General features: G+C 39.6%; 1 protein-coding gene across 5 annotated transcripts in view; it reads right to left on the bottom strand.

The window, feature by feature from the left end:
- XRCC6 (X-ray repair cross complementing 6) overlaps positions 1-18,564 on the bottom strand; it is a 51,717-nt gene that overhangs the window by 6,812 nt on the left and 26,341 nt on the right. For 2 of the 5 annotated variants that reach the window (XM_079141213.1, XM_079141217.1), the window contains exons 1-9: positions 18,420-18,550; positions 17,811-17,904; positions 14,615-14,727; positions 10,484-10,622; positions 9,961-10,215; positions 6,931-7,114; positions 4,921-5,107; positions 2,850-3,018; positions 1,973-2,134 (exon numbers count right to left, since the gene is read on the bottom strand). In XM_079141213.1, the coding sequence (XP_078997339.1) occupies positions 1,973-2,134; positions 2,850-3,018; positions 4,921-5,107; positions 6,931-7,114; positions 9,961-10,215; positions 10,484-10,622; positions 14,615-14,727; positions 17,811-17,889 (1,288 nt within the window). In that variant the 5' untranslated portion in view covers positions 17,890-17,904; positions 18,420-18,550. The other 3 variants (XM_079141216.1, XM_079141215.1, XM_079141214.1) reach the window with 3 other exon arrangements.

Genomic DNA, 18,564 nt, shown 5'->3' with positions numbered 1-18,564 from the left:
AAAAAAAAAAAAAAAAAAAAAAAAAGCAAGGGATAAAAGTTATTAGGCTGATCTTGGTATAGTTACTGGCTGGTTCTAGAAGGACTGAAAAATCTAGACACCATAACCAACTGCCAGTGCCAAAATGAAGGTACTTTGCTTGCAATGCTGACAGCATTAAGTCAATAGGAAGGAGCAAGTCCCTTACCTCTACTTTGGCCTCTGGCCTCCCTCTAGCACATACTATTAACACAGCCTGAGAGCTACCTGGGTTTGGACAGTCTTAGCCTTAGGAGCACAGAGCCAAACAGGGTGAATCTGGAGCTGAGAGATAATAACTTAAACACGGAGCATTCTGATGACCAGGATTAAAAATTTATCTAAGAATTACTTTATAAAGTTAGCTATTCTTCAGTTGGTGAATGGATAAAGAAAATGTGGTATATATACACAATGGAGTACTACTCAGTCATAAAGAAGAATAAAATTACTGCATTTGCTGGTAAATGAATAGAGTTGGAGAACATAATGCTAAGGGAAATAAGCCAATCCCAAAAACCCAAAGGCTGAATGTTTCCTCTGTTAAGTGGATGATGATACATAATATGGGGGCGGGTGGGGGGGGGTTGGGTGGCAAGAGAAGAATGGAGGAACTCTGGATTGTGTAGAGGGAAATGGGGTGGGAGAAGGAAAGATAGTGGACTAAGACAGACATTACCCTATGTACATGTATGATCACATGAATAGTGTGAATCTACATTGGGTACAACTATAGAAATGAAAAGTTGTACCCCATTTGTGTAAAAAAAAAAAAAAATGCAGATTCCCTTATCTGTAAGAGGTAAGATACATGATGAAAGAAGGTTGATATTTAGTAATAAGACTGGAAATTGGGGTGGAGGGAAGGGAAAAAATAACAGAATGAATCAAACAACATTACCCTATGTAAATTTATGATTACACAAATAGTATGCCTTTACTCCATGTACAGAGAAACAACATGTATCCCATTTGTTTACAATTAAAAAAAATAAATTAAAAAAAAAAAACTGGAAATAATGGATAAATATTAATCAAACATGGCATTTTTCAGTAAAAAAAAAGAGAAAAAATACTATTATCAGAAATTAAAACAGAGACATTGTTACAGATCAGAACCAATAAATATTAAAGGAAGAATACAAATGGGCAACTCTATGCCCACAAAGCTCAAAAAAAAAAAAAAAGTTATTCATCCATATGGCTAGAGAAGGGAAGAGTAGCATGGGCTAACTACTTTGTTAGGCACTTACACATCATCACCATCCCCACCACCACTACCACCACCACCACTATCATCTTGGTGCTGCTGATCAAACCCAGGGCCTCACACATCATACAGTGTAGTAACTACACTGTAACTACACTGAACTATACCTCTCAGTCCTGGAACTAGCATCGTAACTTATCTCAGATGTAAAAGTGAAAGGTGTTATAGAATTCCCATCTCTAAGATAAAGAATATAAACAGATTAAGCTATTCGCCACTTGGCGAGGTAACAAGTGGCAGGGATGGATCTGAAACAAAGGAAAGCAAGCTTTCACACACATGAGCACAAGACAAAGTCAAGTCGGACTTCAAAAATCCATGTTCTTTCCACTACTGTGGTGAATATAGGACATAAATCACACATTAAGCATTATAAGGGGTGACAATGGCTTTCAGTAAAGAAAAGGTGTTAGCAGTGAAGCCTCAAACTTGTGTCAGTGACCTGTAAACAGTCTGTATGTAGACAATTCTGGACCAGCCATGAACAGCTAGGTATACTGTGCACTGTACAACCAACCTGTACAGGCCTTACCTAGTTGCAAATCATTCACCTAAGACACCTTAAAAACACACTTTCCCAGGCCTTATTCCTGGGAACTGTGATTCAGCAGGCCTGAGTTAGGACCTCTGGAGGGATTCAAAAGCATGGGCAAGGTTCAGGAGTCCTGGGAATCTGTTACATACCTGGAGGAGTCACCTGAATTTTCTGGTCATCCAGCTCTTCTTCCTGTGGCACCAAAGCCACAAAATAAGGGGGGATGTTCTTGCGGGGTGTGTATCTGCACACTGCTATGACGGCCTTCTCCAGACACTTCTCCAGCAGAGCACTGAACAGAGTTGAGCTCCCTAGAAAACACAGGTCTCAGTGGCCTACGTCCTAAAGAGCTTTCTTCCTCTCTTCCCTCTTAGCCCATGGCATAACCCTACAATTTCTCTTCCATTTTCTTTAAAGATACCTCCATAGGTAAAGGGTGTAGAACCCAAAGATGAAGGAAATGTGGGGGCAGGAGAGGCACAGAAATGAAAAGAAAGGAAAGGAACCAGACTGGAATCCTCAAACACTCCTTTTAGGAGTATGAATTATTAATGTCAGCTCACTTTACTCACATTATGCTAACGGCATGAGCCCCAGGCATTAAGGAAAACCTAATCAGGTCCAACCTGGGGGGCTCCTACTAAACCAAGGAAAGAACCAGTACACATAATAGCAGAGTTCACATCATCTTTAATACCCACTAACAGAGAAAAGGCTGAGGCGCTTTGGGTTTTTTTGCTCTATTATCTGATGCCGCAAATAATTCCACAGAAAAAATGTTTTAAAAATCCTCAATTTCATAGCCCCTTCTGGATTTTCTCAGTGCATGTCAGTATACCAAGGGTACTGAAAAAATCTCTTTAATTTTGTCTAGTCCCAAATGCCCAAATTTGAACATGAAACACTTCCAAAATACCCCATTAACATCTCCTACACAGCGTCCAAGCAGCACCCAGTCAGGAAATGTGGCTCCATAAACTGTCCTGTGTCAGAGTCCTTCACTCATTCTTGGCCTATGCCACTTACCGTTTACCAGGGACTCCTCGGGGTAAACAAACAGGGAGGGCCTCAGGTAATGGTGCTTCTTCAGCATTAGCAAGGGCTTAAAGCCAAGGAGAATCAAACCTGGTTCATCGAACCGCTTCAGCTCTTCTGTTTCCTCTTTCTCTAGTACAATCTGACGACTCCCATAGGTCTACAGGGAAGAAGTAAGGGCCACATGGAGGCTACATGGAAACGCAAACTGGTGGCCACAGGACACCAGCAAGTTAAAATCAGCTCTCTTTAAGCAAGATGGCTCACTAGTGTATCCTCTTCTTACAACCGGGAATTAACATTTACTGAGTGACTGCCAGGTACTTTACTTTGTCATCTAATTGATGTTCTGTAACAATCCCAGGAGGCAGACATTAAAAACTGAGAAAGGGCTAGGGATTTAGCTCAGTGGTATGGCACTTGCTTAGCATTTAAGAAGCCGTGGGGTAGTAGAGCATTTGGCTAGCATGTGTGAGGCACTACACCACATTAAAAAATTAAAAGTATTGCGTCCATCTACTAAAAAAAAAAAAAAAAAGATACAGCCTTGGATTCCATTCCCTGTACTGCAAACAATCTACTCAATAGAGTAAACTGAAGCCCAATGGTTGGGTAACATTCCAGGTTATACAACTACATTGGGCTTTAAACCCAGATATTCCTGGTGCCAAAGGCCATATTCTTCAGGTATTTATTCCTTCCCTCACTGAGCCCAGCCCCATCCCTGACATACAAAGGATGCTCAAACCAAGCTTATTTATGGAATGAGAGTACCTAGGTTGGTACCAGGTTAGGTCCCAGTTAGTGTGGAAGGCAGACACACAGACACACACACATATCTTAAGTATTACTTCCAAACTGTTTGCATTTTGATCCTGGGATAACAGAACTGAGTAATACCAAATTTGAGTTTTATGAACAAGAGAGCCCTCCAGGTGTTTTCAGGCACCCTGGATCAAGAAAGAAACTCAGTAGCCATAAGAGTTACTGCCTGTGAATAAACCACATGAAATATGAGTTACTTTCAAAATGGAAGAAGAAAATGCTTATTTTCTGCTCCTTCAAAAAGAAGCTAACATACTATTTTGAAATCTGTGTCTTATTTTTTTAATGCTTGCTTATTATCAACTGAGCAACTCTTTATATGTGTGTGTGTACATATATATGTATTTTTTTAAGTTGTAGGTGGATACAATATCTTCATTTTATTTTTATATGGTGCTGAGATCAAATCCAGGGCCTCAAGCATGCTAGGTGAGCACGCTAACACTGAGCCACAACACCAGCCCAAAATCTGTGCTTTAAAAAACATCTCATGGGTTCAATCAAAATAGTATTTAGTCACACTTCTAGGTCCTGAACTCAACTTATGCAAAAAATCTGATTCTCTCCCACATTTTTCATGATTTAAAAAACAAGCAAATAATGACTGATTCAATTGATGACTCATTCAATTTTCAAGGTCAAATCCTTCTATAGATTGAATATAGGTGAGAAGATGAGGAAAGAATGTTTTGTATTTTCAGGTTCAGAAAGGCAGATGTATGTCATTTCAAAGCATAGGAAATTTCTTATTTATCTAGCAAAAAAAAAATTCTCTTTAAAAAAGTTCACCTCATACCTAAAATGTTACGAGTTTCTCATCTCCCTAGTTAAGTAGGAAGTACTTTCTGCCATTGCACTTGATTAAGGAGTTAGACCGTTCGCGTGGCATGTGCTGAGTGGTCCAGGGCTGAAGCTTCCACTGACATCTCTTACAAATGCTGGTGCTGTTTAGCTCTCTAGCTCTCAGGATTTCACTGATCCAAATGCCATAGTTTTAAAGTGTAATGACTGTCTTTTTCTTTTCCTTTTTGCAGTACTGGGGATTGAACTCAGGGCCTGGCACATATTAGACAAATACTCTACCATTGAGCTACCCTGATTTTGGGTCTTAATATCTTGAATAGAAAGATGCACACATGAAAGTGATGTAACTGGTTAGGTTAATCACTGTCTCTCCCCCAACCCCCCTTTAACTCTTCAACAGGAGACTATTTGGTAAGAAAGCATATTGACCTACCTGAGATCTCTTGGTGTCGCTAGGCAGGAGCAAACTGCCTGTATTTACATTAAATGTCCGGGTCTTGGTTTTCACTGGTTCATTTGTTTCCCGATACAGCCTCATTGGAAAAGGCTTGTGAGCCTTCTGGACCAAGTTATAAATGCCTACAGTAAACGCTATATCCTTGTTGAGCTTAAACTTTAACCTGAGAGAAAAATGAAAGCATGGACTCAGACTGTATAAAAAACCAGGTATCATGGCCCATGCCTATAATCCCAGCAGTTTAGGAGGCTGAGGCAGGAGGATTCCAAGTTCAAGGCCAGCCTCAGCAACTTCTTTTTTTTGGCTGTTCCAGGGATTGAACTCTAGGGCGCTTAACCACCAGGGCACATCCCCACCCCATTTTATTTTTTATCTTGAGATGCAGTCTCACTTGGTTGCTTACAGCCTCACTAAGTTGCTGACACTGGCTTCAAACATGTGATTTTCCTGCCTCAGCCTCCTGAGCCACTGGAATTACAGGCATGAGCCACTACAGCCTGTTCAGACTCAGCAACTTAGTGAGGCCCTAAGCAACCTAGCAAGACTCTTCTCTCCAAATAAAATTTTTTAAAAAAGGGCTCAGGATGTAGCTCAGGGGTAAAGCACCCCTGGATTCAAGCCCCAGTACTTTAAAAAAAAAAAAAGACTTTGTATTCTCCTATCGACAATTCCTTCAAGACACTCAAGTTTCAATTTGCTTTATTCTCCACAAAAATACTAAACAAGTTCTAAATGTATTTTAATAATACAATGGAATTTGCTATACTACCACCCCCAAAGTCTAAATTACAAAAATTAGTTTCAAAATATATTAACTACTTAGAATAATGATAAAGAACAATTGGAACTAAGGATGTAACTCAGAAGTCCAGTCGAAAAGGAAGCCTGGGGCTGGGGCTTGTAGCTCAGTGGAAGAAAGAACCCTTGCCTAGCATACACATGATCCTGGGTTCCATCCCCAGCACTACAAGAAAATAAAAATAAAATGAAACAAAAGTCAGATTCTGGGCTGGGGAGATAGCTCAGCTGGTAGAGTGCTCACCTCGCAAGCACAAGGCCCTGAGTTTGATCCCCAGTACCGCAAAAAAAAAAAAAAAAAAAGTCAGATTCTTCTTAGGAAGAAACATTGAGAAGCCCTTAGGATTCTAATATCAAGATTCTTTGAAAGAAGACAATCTAATAATCTGGTTCCTATTGGGCTCAAGTTTATAAGAGATCAGAATAATACTGTTTTGTTGTTATCTGGTACTAAGGATTGAAAGCAGGACCTTGTGCATGCTAGAAAAGCATTCAACCACTGAGCTACATCCCCAGTCCTTTTTATGTTTTACTTTGAGAGACTAAGTTGCCCAGCAGGCCTCAAACTTGAGATCCTCCTGCCGCGGCCTTCTGAGAAGTTAGGATCATAGGCGTGGACCACCATGCCTGACTAAATGAAGACAAATTTTTTTTGTTTGTGTATGTGATGCAGTACTGGGGACTGAACCCAGGGATGCTTTACCATTGAGCTACATCCCCAGCCCTTTTTATTTTTTATTGTTAGATAAGGTCTTGCAATGTTGCTGAGTCTAGCCTCAAATTTGTAATCATCCTGCCTCAATCTTTAGAATAATACATTTTTTTTTTTAGAATACACTTTTAACAATGATGATAACAAACATTTATTGAGGTTTTGCTTCATATAACCTGTTTGATACATTTTTTTTTCATTTATTCTTCACAATTACCTAATGAGTTGGGTGTTACTGTGATTATCAACACAGAAGAAAGCAAACAGAGTACTAGTGAGTACAGTTGAGGATTCATTTAGGCCACAAGGAAATGGAGAACTGTGCTATACTGGAGAAGCAATCAGACTGTGCTATCCTCATAAAGCTGGTGTTTTGGAACACAGTGGGACAGTGGCAGAGCACAGGGAAGTCAAAGTAACACATTACTGGTCATTTGCTTGGGACCTGGGGACAGTGACGTGGGCTTAGTGCTCACCGGGACAGCACTCGCTTCCTGGTCTCTTTGGCACGAACTTTCCTCAACAGGTCTTCCAACTTGCTTGATTCCTCAAAGTGAACTCCAAGATCCTCATCCTCTGCTATGCTGATGATATCTCTGTAGAACAAGGATATGTCAAAGCCCCCACATTTCTTCAGATGCATCAAGTCAAGGAAGATTCCTGGTACACAGACAAAAATAAGGAAGAAAAAATAATTTTCAGTAAGTGGGAATTTTTTTTTTTAAGAGCTAGGGATCTCGGCCAGGTGAGGTAGTGCACACCTGTAATCCTAGTGGCTCAGGAGGCTGAGGCAGCAGGATTTCGAGTTCAAAACAGCAGCAAGATGCTAAGCAACTCACTGAGGCCCTGTCTCTTAATAAAATACAAAATTGGGCTGGGGATGTGGCTCAGTGGGTGAGTGCCCCTGAGTTTAATCTCCAGTACCAAAAAAAAAAAAAAGAAAAGAAAAGAGATGGGGATCTCGCTACATTGCCCAGACCAGCCCTAAACTCCTGGACTCAAGCAATCTTTTGCCTCACCCTCCTGAGTAGCTGGGACTACAGGCATGGGCCAACACGTCCAGCTTGAGAATTCTTTTCAGTTAAATACAAATATGCTTTTAAAAGCAGCCCCCACCAAATTCAATTAACATTTTCAAGAATTAAAGAAAGTGGCTAAATAAATTAGCTGCTATAATTACTTGAGAAAACTTACTCAAATAAGCATCCTTCAAGGTAACATTAAAATCAGGAGAAGTGCAGGATATGGTGGCCCAAGCCTATAATCCCAGCCACTCAGAAGGCTGAGCCAGATATGACAACCTAGCAAGACCCTGTCTAAAAACAAATAAAAAATAAGGGCTAGACATGTAGCTCAGTGGTAGAGCACACCTGGGTTTAAACCCCAGTTTAGGAAAAAAAAAAAAAAAAGTCAAGACAAGCTTGCTCTGGTAGTAAGCTCAAGGACTCTAGTATAGTCCTTTATTTTTTTTATTAAAATGTTTTATTTTTATAGACAAACATTTTGATTCATTGTACACAAATGGGGCACAACTTTTCATTTCTATGGTTGTACACAATGTATATTCACGCCATTCATGTAATCACACATATATATAGGGTACTACTATCTGTTTCAGTCTACTGCTTTTCCATCCCCACCCCCTCCCACCCCTTTTTCCTCTACACCATCCAAAGTTCCTTCATTCTTCTCTTCCCCCCGCTACCCACCCCATCGTTATATATTGTCATGCACTTATCAGAGAAAACATTCGGCTTTTGGTTTTTTGGGCTTGGCTTATTTCACTTAGCATGATATTTTCCAACTTTATCCATTTACCAGCAAATGCCATAATTTTATTGTTCTTTATGGTTGAGTAATATTCCATTGTATAGATATACCACAGTTTCTTTATCCATTCGTCAATTAAAGGGCTTCTAGGTTGGCTCCACAATCTAGCTACTGTGAATTGAGCTGCTATGAACACTGATGTGGCTGCATCACTGTAGTATGCTGATTTGAAGTCCTTTGGATACAAACCGAGGAGTAGGACAGCTGGGTCAAATGGTGGGTCCATTCTAAGCTTTCTGAGGAATCTCCACGCTGCTTTTCAGAGTGGCTATACCAATTTGCATCCCCACCAGCAATGTATGAGTGTGCCTCTTTCCCCACATCCATGCCAAAATTTATTTTTGTTTGTTTTTTTTTTTTTTTTTTTTTTTTTTTTTTTTTTTGGCGGTGCTGGGAATCGAACCCAGGGCCCTGTGCCTGGAAGGCAGGCACTTTACCAACTGAGCTATCTCCCCAGCCCTTGTGTTCTTGATAATAGCATTCTAATTGGAGTTAGATGAAATCTTAGGGTGGTTTTAATTTGCATTTCTCTAATTACCAGGGATGCTGAGCACTTTTTCATATATTTGTTGATTACCTATACATCTTCTTCTGTGAAGTGTCTGCGCATTTCCTTAGCCCATTTATTGATTGGGTTCTTTGTATTTTGGGTGTAACATTTTTTAAGTTCTTTATAAACTTTGGAGATGAGTGCTCTGTCCAAAGTGTGTGTGGAAAAGATTTTCTCCCACTCTGTAGGCTCTCTTTTCACATTGTTGATTGTTTCCTGTGCTGAGAAAAAACTTTTTAGTTTGAATCTATCTCATTTATTGATTCTTGCTTTTATTTCTTGCATTATGGGGGTCTTGTTAAGGAAGTCTGGTCCTAAGCCAACATGATGGAGATTCGGGCCTACTTTTTCTTCTATTTGGTGAAAGGTCTCAGGTCTAATTCCTAGATACTTGATCCATTTTGAGTTGAGTTTTGTACAGGGTGGGGGTTTAGTTTCATTTTACTGCATATGGATTTCCAGTTTTCCCAGCACCATTTGTTGAAGAGGTTGTCTTTTCTCCATTTTAAGTTTTTGGCACCCTTGTCTAGTATGAGATTACTTAGTACAGTCCTTTAGACAGCATAATAAGGTCATGTTCTTCTTCTTTTTCTTGAGACTGGGTCTACTATGTCACTCAGGCTGGCCTCATATCCCATGGGCTCAAGTGATACTACCACCTCAGTCTGCAGAGTAGGCCATGTCTCTGGCATGGTCGTTTTCAGTGTTAATGGTACACAGGTGTCTTTCCCTGGCTTTACGTCATTCTTTCATTTGACTCTGGAGGGTGAAAAGCAAATGCTTGAGATCAGCTATAAAGAAAGCAACAGGGCTGGGCTGGGGCTCAGGGGCAGAGCACTTGCATGTGTGAGGCACTGGGTTTGATTCGCAGCACCACATATAAATAAATGATTAAAATAAAGGAAAAAATATAAAGAAAGCATTAAAATTGGGCTGGGACTCTAGCTCAGGGGCAGAGCACTTGCCTAGCATATGTGAGGCACTGGATTCAATCCTTAGCACCACATGAAAAAATAAACAAATAAAATAAAGACATTCTGTCTATCTACAACTACAACAAATAAATAAATAAATAAGAAATCAATAAAATTAAGTGCCAATTTAAAAGAATAAGAAAAAGGCCCACCTGTGTCACGGAGATCACTAGCTTTGGTCCTGGCCCGGCTGGCTTTTGAACTGTCATTGCCATGGGGGTCATCTTCATTGGTGAACAGCATGATCCTCTTATGACTCATCTTGAACTGGACATTGCTAAAGAGGTTGGCACAGACCCACAGCACTTCACTCAATGAGTAGTCAGATCCATGGCCAATTAGGTCTTGAAAATGTTTTTTTCCCTGCTGCCCCTTAAACTGGTCAAGCTCTAGCATTCGTTTTGCACCTGATTAAAGGCAAGGAATCAAATGGACAGAAAAACCAGAAGAGAGTCAGTGGTCACCTTCACCATGGAGTAACAGAAGGGCCAGGGTCCCTTTCTCACCCCACAGCTGTTCAACACATAGAGCACAAGTCTGCATACCAGCAAGGACCCCTTGTAGGAGAGCAGACTCCTTAACAAGATGGAACCTGCTTTCTCCTCCACAGTCCTCTTTGTTCAAGGTAGTGACATTCTCATGTAAGGGAAATGCTGACCTTACAACATTACTGACCTGGATTATCCAACTCTTGTAAGACGTAAATATTTTTGAAATTCACTGAACTTTTGTCTTTCTTGGTACCATAGAATACCACTGCCAAGAGATCTCGATCACTGCTTATGATCTTACTGGCATATACACTCTGGATACACTGAAAAAATTAAAATTCGATGAATATTTACTTAACACTAAAGTTCTATAAGTTCCTGGCATATAATAGGTGCTCAACATGTCCTGGCTGAATTTATACATAGCACTACAATAAGACATAACCCCTACTTTCAGAAGGTTCCTGAATCAGAGAGTGACAAGCATATATATCAAGTTATAACAAACACAAAGTGCTATGTTTATAATAGATTTACAAGCAGTCCCTAGGTATGGGTCACTGGGCTCAGCAGAGTGACTGCTTGGTATGCATGAGGCCAGGTTCAATCCCCAGCAATATCAAAACAAAAATATAAGAAACCCACAACGCAGTCCCTACTATAAGAAACCAGAAAATTAAAAACATGGATCTCCTCAGGGAACAGACTAGGCTATAAGGGGAAGAAAAGCCCAATAATGGAATCAGAAGCCCTGAGTTGTATCCCACTTATGTCACTCACTTAATGGGTGAGTTTGACAGGTCACCTGATCTTTCCTAAAGTATTCTGACACCAAGAAATAGTTTACACAGCTAATTACAAAGCTTAAATTAACAGTAAGTATATGTTACTTAAACAGCATCCTTTAAAATAAAATTACACAATTACAGACATCAGTGTTCCAGTCACAGGAAAGGTCTGTCCCCATATGAACTAACATCAGCATCTGGTAGATCGGGTCTCAGAAGAGTTGGTCCACTTTGGGCCTGTTTCATTCTGAGGCAACAATAAAACTGTTTCTGAATCTGCAAAGTTGAATAATAACCAACCATGGTGACACTCTTCATGTCCTGCCTGAACCTCTAACTGGCCTTCCTCTACAGCAAGTCTCTCCTTAGATGAAAAACTTACATTATGGCTAGTCAGTGACAATAATCTGCATGGCGAGTAGTTATTTCTATAAACATTTTAATCTATTTATGAAGCAGTCTACAAATGTTTACAAGAATTTGGTTAAAACTCCTTTTAGATTCTAAGAATGAAAATACAAAAACAAGCTGGGCATGGCAGCACATACCTACAATCCCAGCTACCAGGAGGCTTGAGGCAGGAGGATTGCAAGAAGAGGATTGCAAGTCACAGGCCAGCCAGGGCAACTTAGCTAGACCCTATCTCAAAATTTTAAAAAAGTGGAGGATTGCAGGGTGAGCTGGGGATGTAGGTCATTGGAGTGACATGAGGCCCTAGGTTCAATTCCCTATACAGCAATACCTAAAAAATTTTCAAACAACATAAAAACAAACAAAACTGTGCTCTCTTTTGTGACACATAGATTAAATTGAAATGATACAGAGATTAGCATGGCCCTTGCACAAGGACAATATGAGAAAACAAAACTAAAACAGAATCTTAGAAAATGTCCTTTCATTGCTTGTTAACAAATACATTGTGCTCACTGGTGAATCGCTCATCTATTTGGAATCTAACACTACCTTTTCTTTTGTGGTCTTTAGGCTTAAAATTTTCCATGAACCCTTTGTAATTATATGTAGAATGATGAGTGCTATCTTTTTGGGAGAGAAAAGTACATAGCTTTCATAATAACCTCAAAGAGTTCTGTAATACAAAAAACATTAAAGCAGCTCTCCTCGAACTGTGGTCTCCAAATCAGTAACATCAACAAGTTCCTGGAAATGCAAATTCTTTTTGTTTTTTTCCCTAGCACTGAGGATTGGACCCAGGACCTTGCACATGCTAGGCAAGTACTCTGTCACTGAGCAACATCCTCAGTACTTTTTATTTACTTTTGAGACAAGGTCCTGCAAAATTGCCCAGGCTAGTTTCAAAATTGCAATCCTCCTGCGTCAGCCTCCCAATTACCTGGGATTACAAGTATATGCCACCATGCCCAGACTGGAAATGCAAATTCTTGGTTCCTACACCAGACCTACAGAACTGGAAATTTTGAATCTGAGGTAAAGTAGTCTGTGTCTTTTTATTTTTGTGTGTGTGGTACTGAAGATTGAAGCCAGGGGTACTCTACCACTGAGATACATCCCCAGTCCTTTTTATATTTTATTTTGAGATGGGGTGGGAGTCTCACAAAGTTGCCCAAGCTGGCCTATAACTTTCCATCCTACTGTCTCAGTCACCCAAATTGCTGGAATTACAGGCGTGAAGACTGCCAGACTGTGTATTTTAATGCCTTGCAGGTGATTCTTACATAAGTGCAAGTTTGAGAACAATTGCTTTAAAGTACAGATTTTTTTTTTATAATGTATTTTTTTTTTATTGTAAACAAATGGGATACATGTTGTTTCTGTTTGTACATGGCGTAAAGGCATACCATTTGTGTAATCATAAATTTACATAGAGTAATGTTGTTTGATTCCTTCTGTTATTTTTTCCCTTCCCCCCACCCCAAGTACAGATTTTTTTAAAATTCTTTTTTTTATATGCAAGGTATTCTGACTGATCAACTGTAAGACCTGTTTGTATGCAAATTAGAACTCAAGTTTTTGTTCGATTCCAAATTGCCATACTGTTCACCATACCAGCTGCACCATGTTACATTCCCAGTGATGAATGTATAAGGATTCCAATTTCTCCACAGCCTCATCAACATTTCTTTTTTGTTTGTTTTGTTTTTTGGTGCAGTACTGGAGTTGAACCCAAGAGGGTTCTACCACTGAGTCACATCCCTAGCCCCCTTTTTTTTTTTTTGGCACCAGGGATTGACCTCAGGGGCATTCAACTACTGAGTCACATCCCCATCCCTATTTTGTAATTTACTTAGAGACAGGGTCTCATTGAGTTGCTTAGCACCTTGCCATTGCTGAGGCTGGCTTAGAACTCACAATCCTCCTGCCTCAGCCTCCTGAGCCACTGGGATTATAGGTGTGCATGTCACTGCACCTAGTCCCACTAGCCCTTTTTTAAAAATTGAAAAAAAATTTTTTTTTTTTCCTATGTCCAGGCTGTCCTCAAACTCATGATTCTGCTGCCTCAGCCTCCCAAGCAGCTGCGATTATAGGGCAGTGCCACCGTGCCTGGTTACTCTTATTTCTTTTCTTTCTTTTTTTCTTTTATAATTATAGCCATATTAGTAGATATAAAGAGGTATCTCACTGTGGTTTAGATTTGCATTCCCTAATGACTAAAGCTGTTGCATTTTTCTTGTGCTTTTTGGTCACCTGTATATCTTTGGAGAAATGTCTATTCAAGTTCTTTGCCTATATTAAAATTGGGGTTGTCTTTTTGTTTTAGTAACATTTTTCAGCAAGTAGTGTTCAACTCCCAAATATCACTTACAAGAATTTTTTTTTTTTCCCTCCAGTACTGAGGATCCAACCTGTGGCCTTGTGCATAATTTGTATCAATGAACTACATCCTCAGCCCAAGAGGACTCTTCTTCTTCATACCATAAATACCATTACTTCCCTTTTTCTTTTATAATCCTATATTTGAAGAATAAGCCCACTTCTACTATCAGGCTAAGACAAAAGGTGGAAGTAATGTAGTTGTAGAGTCCCAAATTCAAATCCAAACTAAAATGGAACTGCTCTCCAGAACTGCTACTTTGTTTGTTTGGCTGCATATATAGGCTAACTGCTATTTAACATTCAAGCTTTTCAAAGAGTTCATATTTTTCAAGTGGTATCAATACTTTTTTGCTATATTTTAATCAAATAAAAAGGTAGTTTTGCCAGGCACGGTGGCACACCCTTGTAATCCCAATGACTCGGGAGACCAAAGCAGGGTTGCAAGTTCAAGGCCAGCCTCAGCAACTCAGCGAGACCCTAAACAACTTAGTGAGATACTGTCTCAAATTAAAAAATTAAAAAAGGCTGCATGTGGCTGGGGATATAGCTCAGTTGATAGAGTGCTTGCCTCATAAGCACAAGGCCCTGGGTTGAATTCCGTGCACCGCAAAAAAAAAAAAAAAAAAAAAAAAAACATAAAAATAAAAATGGCTGGATGTAGCTCAGTAGTAAAGTGCCACTGGGTTCAATCACAAATACCCAAAACAAAACTAAACAAAAACAGATAGTCTTACCTGGATACTCATATCAAAAGGAGTCAATTCATCTTCACCCTGAGATTCAAACATGGCCATGGAGGCATCAACCAAAAAAATCAAACTATCTCTTCCTGAATATTTATATTCTCCTATGGGGAAATAAATGGAAGGAACATTTACCCTTGTATTCATATTTACATTCAACACTAATAAGAAACAAATAGAGAAAAGTCTCTAAAGCAAAAGTATAATCTAATGAATTTTTATAAGGAGAACATCCTTAAAACAACCATCAGTGTCAGGAAAATCAGTCTTATTGGTCACCCCAGAAGTCCTTCATATATTCTCTCCTAATTACAATCCCCACCTCCCCACAAAGTCACCATGATCCTTACTGTTGGTAATTACTTCCTTAACTTTTCATTATAATTTTATCATCCAAGTGTGCATCCCTAACCATTAGTTGTTTTTTTGTTTTTGTTTTTTTTTAATTCTCTTCCCCCTGCCACCCCCTCTCGTTATATATTGTCATCCACTTATCAGAGAAAACATTCGGCCTTTGGTTTTTTGGGCCTGGCCTATTTTACTTATCATATTTTCCAACTTCATCCATTTACCAGCAAATGCCATAATTTTATTGTTCTTTATGGTTGAGTGATATTCCATTGTGTATATATACCACAGTTCCTTTATCCATTCGTCAACTGAAGGGCATCTAGGTTGGTTCCATAATCTAGCTATTGTGAATTGAGCTGCTATGAACATTGATGTGGCTGTGTCACTGCAGTATGCTGATTTTAAGTCCTTTGGGTATAAACCAAGGAGTGGGATAGCTGGGTCAAATGGTGGGACCATTCCAAGCTTTCTGAGGAATCTCCATACTGCTAACCATTAGTTTTGACTTTCTATAAAAATGCTTTGGAAACCTTAGTCTATTTTTTCTTATAGTTTATTTCTTAAAGCACCAGAATGCTTTGTCATATATACTATTCCACATTCTGGATTTTGCTGATTGCATTCTTTTGTTCTAGATTAACGTCCACATCTTTTGGTGTACTCTGCTGTCCTTACTAAGGACCTAGAGTGGTTTAATCAGATTCAAGTTTTCTTTTTTCATCATGACTATATCATAAGTGATATGGGTTTTTTTTAAGTTCTTTTTAGATACAATACAGGATATTGAACCCAGAGGTGCTTAACCACTGAGCCACATCCCCAACCCTTTTTATTTTGAGACAGGGTCTCACTAAATTACTGAGTCTGGCTTTGAACTTACAATCCCCCTGCCTCAGACTCCCAAATTGCTAGAATTATAGTTGTGTGCCACTGCGCAGAGCTCCTCCTTATTTTGAGAAAGGGTCTTACTAAAGTTAATTAGGGTCTTACTAAATAGCTGAGGCTGGTCTTGAACTTTCTATCCTCCTGCCTCAGCCTCCCAAGGCACTGGGATTACAGGAGTGTGCCACCATGCCCAGCTGTGATGTTTTCTTTTTCTTTTTTTTTCATAAAATGGTATACGTCTAATTATCTTCCTTTTTGACATTGATGCTACTTAATACAATAAATTCAATTAGCCACCTTTTGGAGAACAAAATGTGTCAAAATCCTTAAGCAAAAGTTACCTTGAGTGCTGGGGTTGTGGCTCAGTGTTACAGCACTTGCCTAGCATGTGTGAGGCACTGGGTTTGAGTCTCAGCACCACATATAAATAAATGAATAAAATAAAGGTCTATCAACATCTAAAAAAATAAATAAAAATTAAAAAAAAAAAAAGTTACCTTGATCTGGTAAATTCTACCTTTTAACATTCTATCTTATTAAGATATGGAAAAATACAAAATTTATTACAATGTTGGCCTGGAGATATGACCCAGTGGTAGAATGCTGCCTGGCATGCCAAGGTTTGATCCCTCTCCTTGTAAAAAAATAAAATAAAATTTACTATGATGTTGTTTATTAAAGAAATTGAAAATAACTTAAAATGTCCTTCAGGAAATAGACTGAATTAATAAATTATTATATATTTTAAATGAGTTATGAGGCAGGAGGATTGCAAAGTAACAGCCAGCCTCAGAAACTGAGCAAAACCCTCAGCAACTTAGTGAGACCCTGTCCAAAATAAAAAATAAAAAGCACTGGGGTTATAACTCAGTAGTTAAGCACCTAGGTTCAATCCCCAGTACCACCAAATAAACAAGTCATAAAGACTACGTATATGTAGTTCAAACATGGAAAGATACTTCTATGATACAAAAAGAAAAAAGGCAGAACACAAAATTGTACATTCAAAAAAAATTTTTTTTGGAAGAAGATGGTGTAAGTTAAAGTGAGAAAATGTACATATACTATGATTACAATAATATAAAAATCAGATACGAAGAAAAATGTGCATGTATGTATATTTAGGAAACAGATCCAAAAAATGCATAAATGAGCTATTCAAATTTCCAAAGAAGTTGGGCATGGTAGAATAGGCCTATGGCCCAGCTACTAAGGAGGATGAGACAGGCAGATGACTTGAGTCTAGTAGTTCAAGACCAGCCTAAGAAACAAAGCAAGGCCCTATCTCAAAAAAAGAGCCAAAGTTATGGTAATGGTTGATTGTGGTAGAGTGATAGGCATACAGATTACAAATTTTTTTAGATAAAATAAAATTTTCTATCCAGGAATCAAATTAACTAGTATATAGATTACATGTACCCTTTATTTCTCTTCCTCCCCTATGTGTTACTGATTTGCTTGAATACACTACTTGAATAATACTGTGTTGCCTGAACACACACAGATACTCCTAAACCTGGAAGCTATCATGAAGGAATCACTCTTTTGAAATCCATGTTGTCAATGTTTACTCTTCCATTGCTGTAGTTGCTGTAAGGTAAAGGTATTTTTATATTGAGGTGCTGGAATGAATAAAACTCCTTTATCAGGTGAGAAAGGGTCTTATCTGAGTTATGTAACACGACAAGATACCCATGAATAGGGTCACTTACTGGAGCTCAAATGATATCAGTCTACCAGTGCCCAGTAAAATTTAAGACTATAAATATCTCACAGAACAGAATCAGAATAACAGAGCCTAGGGTAGCTCTGCAAAGCTCAAAGGAAGAAAACTATTTCAGATTATTTGGGGAGAAAGGTGGGCCATTAGGTTACAAAGTCCTTCCAGGAGCAAGCAGGGAAGGTCCTTTGTTCTACATACAGAACGGCACTACATGTTAAAGCCACTTACCACCTGCTTCAGGGCTTTCCTCTTTTTCTTCTTCCTCTTCATCGCCCTCGGTTTTGTAGTAAGACTCCCACCCTGACATAATGGTTTCTGCTCACTATGTGAAATAAGTTCAGATAAGTAACAAAATTTAAAGAAAAAAATATCGACTCTTAGGTTCTTTTAAGAACTGTTATAAAAGCTCGGGGTTACTAGTGAATAATGTGGAGGATGGATCCCTGCCTTTCATTCGTTGGGATGCACTGGGAAATGGACAAGGGGAGCAATCAAGCAGCAGCTTCACCTTAGCTACCCCTTACGGACGCTTCAGGGCCAGAGGCAACCTCTCTGATGCATCGCGGGGCAGACCCTGGAGGTCCCGCCTCCTGCTCCATATATGGACTGCGATGGTTACTCGGTTATCTAGCCGATCAACACGTCCTCGTTCCGCCCCCAAATCTACCCCAACCCCTCAATCAGACACGCCCAAGGAGGTCTCCCACGCCGGCAGGCCTCCAGGGCCGGATGCCGCCTCCCGCGAAGAAGCGGGGTTCAGAGGCTGTCTCTACACTCAGGTTTGCACACTAGCGGTGAGCGCGGTCCCACGGCAAGGACAGCGGGGCGACAGCCTACCTCTGCAGCAGGGTAGAGATCAACTTTTACAGATAGCGGGCAGCACGTACGCTCCAACTTCCGTTCTCTCCCCCAATCAACGCCCCGTACGTCATCACGCACAGCGCGCCCTTCTTCCTGTCATGTTGACACGCCCACTTCCACA

This window comes from Sciurus vulgaris (assembly GCF_902686455.1).
Source record: "Sciurus vulgaris genome assembly, chromosome: 5".
NCBI classification, from domain to species: Eukaryota; Metazoa; Chordata; class Mammalia; order Rodentia; family Sciuridae; genus Sciurus; species Sciurus vulgaris.
This window is presented reverse-complemented; position numbering and strand designations above follow the sequence as displayed.